Genomic DNA, 2,883 nt, shown 5'->3' with positions numbered 1-2,883 from the left:
AGGCAGACTCTCCCTCTACCCCTAACACAGAAGACACAACCCCAGAAGCACCTACAACCAAGGCTGACTCTCCCACCACCCCCAAAGCAGAAGACACAACCCCAGAGGCACCTACAACCAAGGCTGACTCTCCCACCACCCCCAAAGCAGAAGACACAACCCCAGAGGCACCTACAACCAAGGCTGACTCTCCCACCACCCCCAAAGCAGAAGACACAACCCCAGAGGCATCAATGATCCAGGCAGACTCTCCCTCTACCCCTAACACAGAGGAGGCAGAATCTTCCACCACCCCTAAGGTCAAGGGAACTACCCCTGCAGGCACTGAGGCTGACACCACTGACATACAAAAAACATCTATGGAAGTAACAGCTAGTGGTGCTGGGTTATTAACAACTGCTAAAAAAGACACGAGCACTGAAAGTACTGAGACTGTCACAACAACTACAAAAGAAATACCCATACCTGGAACAGACACAACAATTTCAGAAACAACTGAAAAGAAAATTACAACTTTTGCACCCAAAGTAGCAACCAGCACAAGTGTGAAAGGCACGACGACAGCAGTTCAAAAGACAGTGGTGACTGAAACTAGGACTACCGAGATTGTAACAGTAACTGACAAAAAAGACAAAACAACAGCTAAAGCTGTTACTACTCCTATAACCGAAGGGACAACAACTAAAACAGAAACAACCACAGTGAACAAAGAGGTAACAACACCCAAGAAAGCCAAAACTACTGTGCTTAAAGACATTTTAACAACAACAAGTAGGAAAGACACGACTACTGTAACTTCAGAGACAACAGCTAAACAAGATGACTCTCCTAAAGGTAAGGATGATATTCCAAACACCACTCTTACAACAAAGCAAACTGTCACTACAGCAGCTGCATCAGAAGCAACTACTGTCAACAAAAAGACTGTAACAACAGTTGCAGAAAAAGAAGCAACCTCAGCTAAACAGGACAAGACTCCCACATCAAAAGAGACTTTCACAACTAAGAAGGAAGAAAGCACCACAAGGACAGAGAGTGTAACAGCAGCTGCAGCAGCTACAACTCCCTTGCCCAAGCCCACTGTGTCGACAACAACAGCCAAACCAGTTTCAACTCCTAAACCCATGGAAATTGTAACAACAAATAAAAAAGACACTACTACAGAAACTAAGCAGACTGTAGAAGCAGCTAAAGAGAGCATAAGTAATGTTTGTGTTATTGTAGAGACAACAGCTGGTAAAAAAGAAGTAACGACCACCAAAGAAACTAGGGTCACACCTGAAGAAACGCCTGATGCCACCGAGAAGGCCCCTAGTATTGACAAAGCAGAGGAAACTACAGCTACCAAAGAAACCACTACAAGAGATAAAAAAGACACAATAGAAGAAATGTTTATTGTTTCTAAGGGGACATCAAAGCCAACTATACATTTCCAGGAGGTTACTGACATGAGCAAAGATCCTCATCCAGCTGACCCTGAAACTCTGCCAGTAAAAGAAGAGCCTGACATAAACAAGCCTTTAATACAAACTGAGGACTTGCCAATTTTAACTGGAGAAACACAAGGTAATTGCATTCCAGTAGGTACAAAAGCAGCAGTAACTCCACCAGAGCACAACAAAACACATGAGTAAAGGACATGCAAGTGCTTTCTACACAGTATCATAAGAACATGTTACTTCTGTCCCAGTGGTAAACCATAATCAGGTAAATCATAACCAAGGTGCTGCAGCTGCCAGCATCCTTAATACCAGTACCTCCGTTTTGAGTTGCATTGTTAAATTCTTCATGTAGTTTAGAGTGTGATCTTGTTTGCTGAAAAATTTTACTGTAAGTACTGTAAAAGATGCAAACAGAAAAAAAGTCAGGGAAAAAGAAGATAAATTTCTAAGTCCCATGAAAACATTGCAAGGGAGTCAAGCTGAATATTCATTACTTATGGTAACCAGGTGTTCTGTAGTCACATACAGAAAATGTCATATAAGGTAGACAAGAAATCTCTTCCTTGTATTCTCTTTCCTCTGTGCTCTTTGCCACATTTTTCACGTCCTCGCTATTTATTTTAATCATGCATAGCCTGAAGGTTCTTGGGTTTGGTTTTTTTTTGGTTTGGTTTTTTTTCTTTTTTGAGAAGAAGAAGAAGTTGTTTAGACGCAAAATACTTGGACTTTTATCCAGAACAGATTCATCCTTCATTTATATTTAACTGAAAGTAAATGTAAATGCTCTTTTAAGAAATAAGGAGAGGGAAGAGAACCTACTAAGCACAAAGTAAACATCCCAGAGCATAAAAAATTTTAAAGAAGTAGAATGCAATGCATTTGTGTTTTTTTCTGCATTACAGATACTTAGGCAAGCAGTAAGCACAGGTATGCATACCTAGTCATGTAAATGGCTGCTCTTGCACTCGTGGGGCCAGACGCAAGAGCTAATTTTTCCAGAAACATCTCCCAGATGAGTAATTAAACCCTTTGCATAACAAGGGCCCCGAACATCACCCGACACACGCGATCACATTTAACAGCCGTAGTGCTGACGAGGCAACTTGTTATTGTTAAATGTTAAACAAACCCAATTCACTATGTTTTGCAGTAAAGGACGAGAAGGACCTATGCAACGGGAAGCCGGCGGACGGCATGGTGGCCCTGCCGAACGGCACCTTGGCTGTCTTCCGAGGTAGGCAGATAAGCCGGTCCCGGACCCCACCGCCCTCACCTGCCCCGGCTCCTAGCTCCTGAGCCGCTGCAGCGCTCCGAGGTCTTCACGAAGCGACTCACGAGGCCGACGCACTCCCCGCTACCGCCCCGCCTGGCCGCACCTCAGGGGTGCTGCCGGCGCAGGAGCCGCCTTACCCCCTCAGCCGCGTCCCGAGCCGGGAAAAGA

The 2,883-nt window shown here is 44.2% G+C and overlaps 1 protein-coding gene across 1 annotated transcript in view; it reads left to right on the top strand.

Annotated features, from left to right (window-relative positions):
* Positions 1–5: 5 nt before the first annotated feature.
* The window catches only part of PRG4 (proteoglycan 4), a gene marked incomplete at its 5' end in the record, with an annotated part of 6,452 nt that continues 3,574 nt past the window's right edge, over positions 6–2,883 (top strand). Inside the window, 2 exons of the mRNA XM_010017054.1 lie at positions 6–1,566; positions 2,593–2,732. Coding sequence (XP_010015356.1) covers positions 6–1,566; positions 2,593–2,732 — 1,701 coding nt within the window. The remainder of the gene's footprint in view (positions 1,567–2,592; positions 2,733–2,883) is intronic.

The sequence above is a fragment of the Nestor notabilis genome, unplaced genomic scaffold (assembly GCF_000696875.1).
Source record: "Nestor notabilis isolate BGI_N333 unplaced genomic scaffold, ASM69687v1 scaffold30386, whole genome shotgun sequence".
NCBI classification, from domain to species: Eukaryota; Metazoa; Chordata; class Aves; order Psittaciformes; family Psittacidae; genus Nestor; species Nestor notabilis.
Note: the sequence above shows the minus strand (reverse complement) of the source record. Positions and strands in the feature narration are given on the sequence as shown.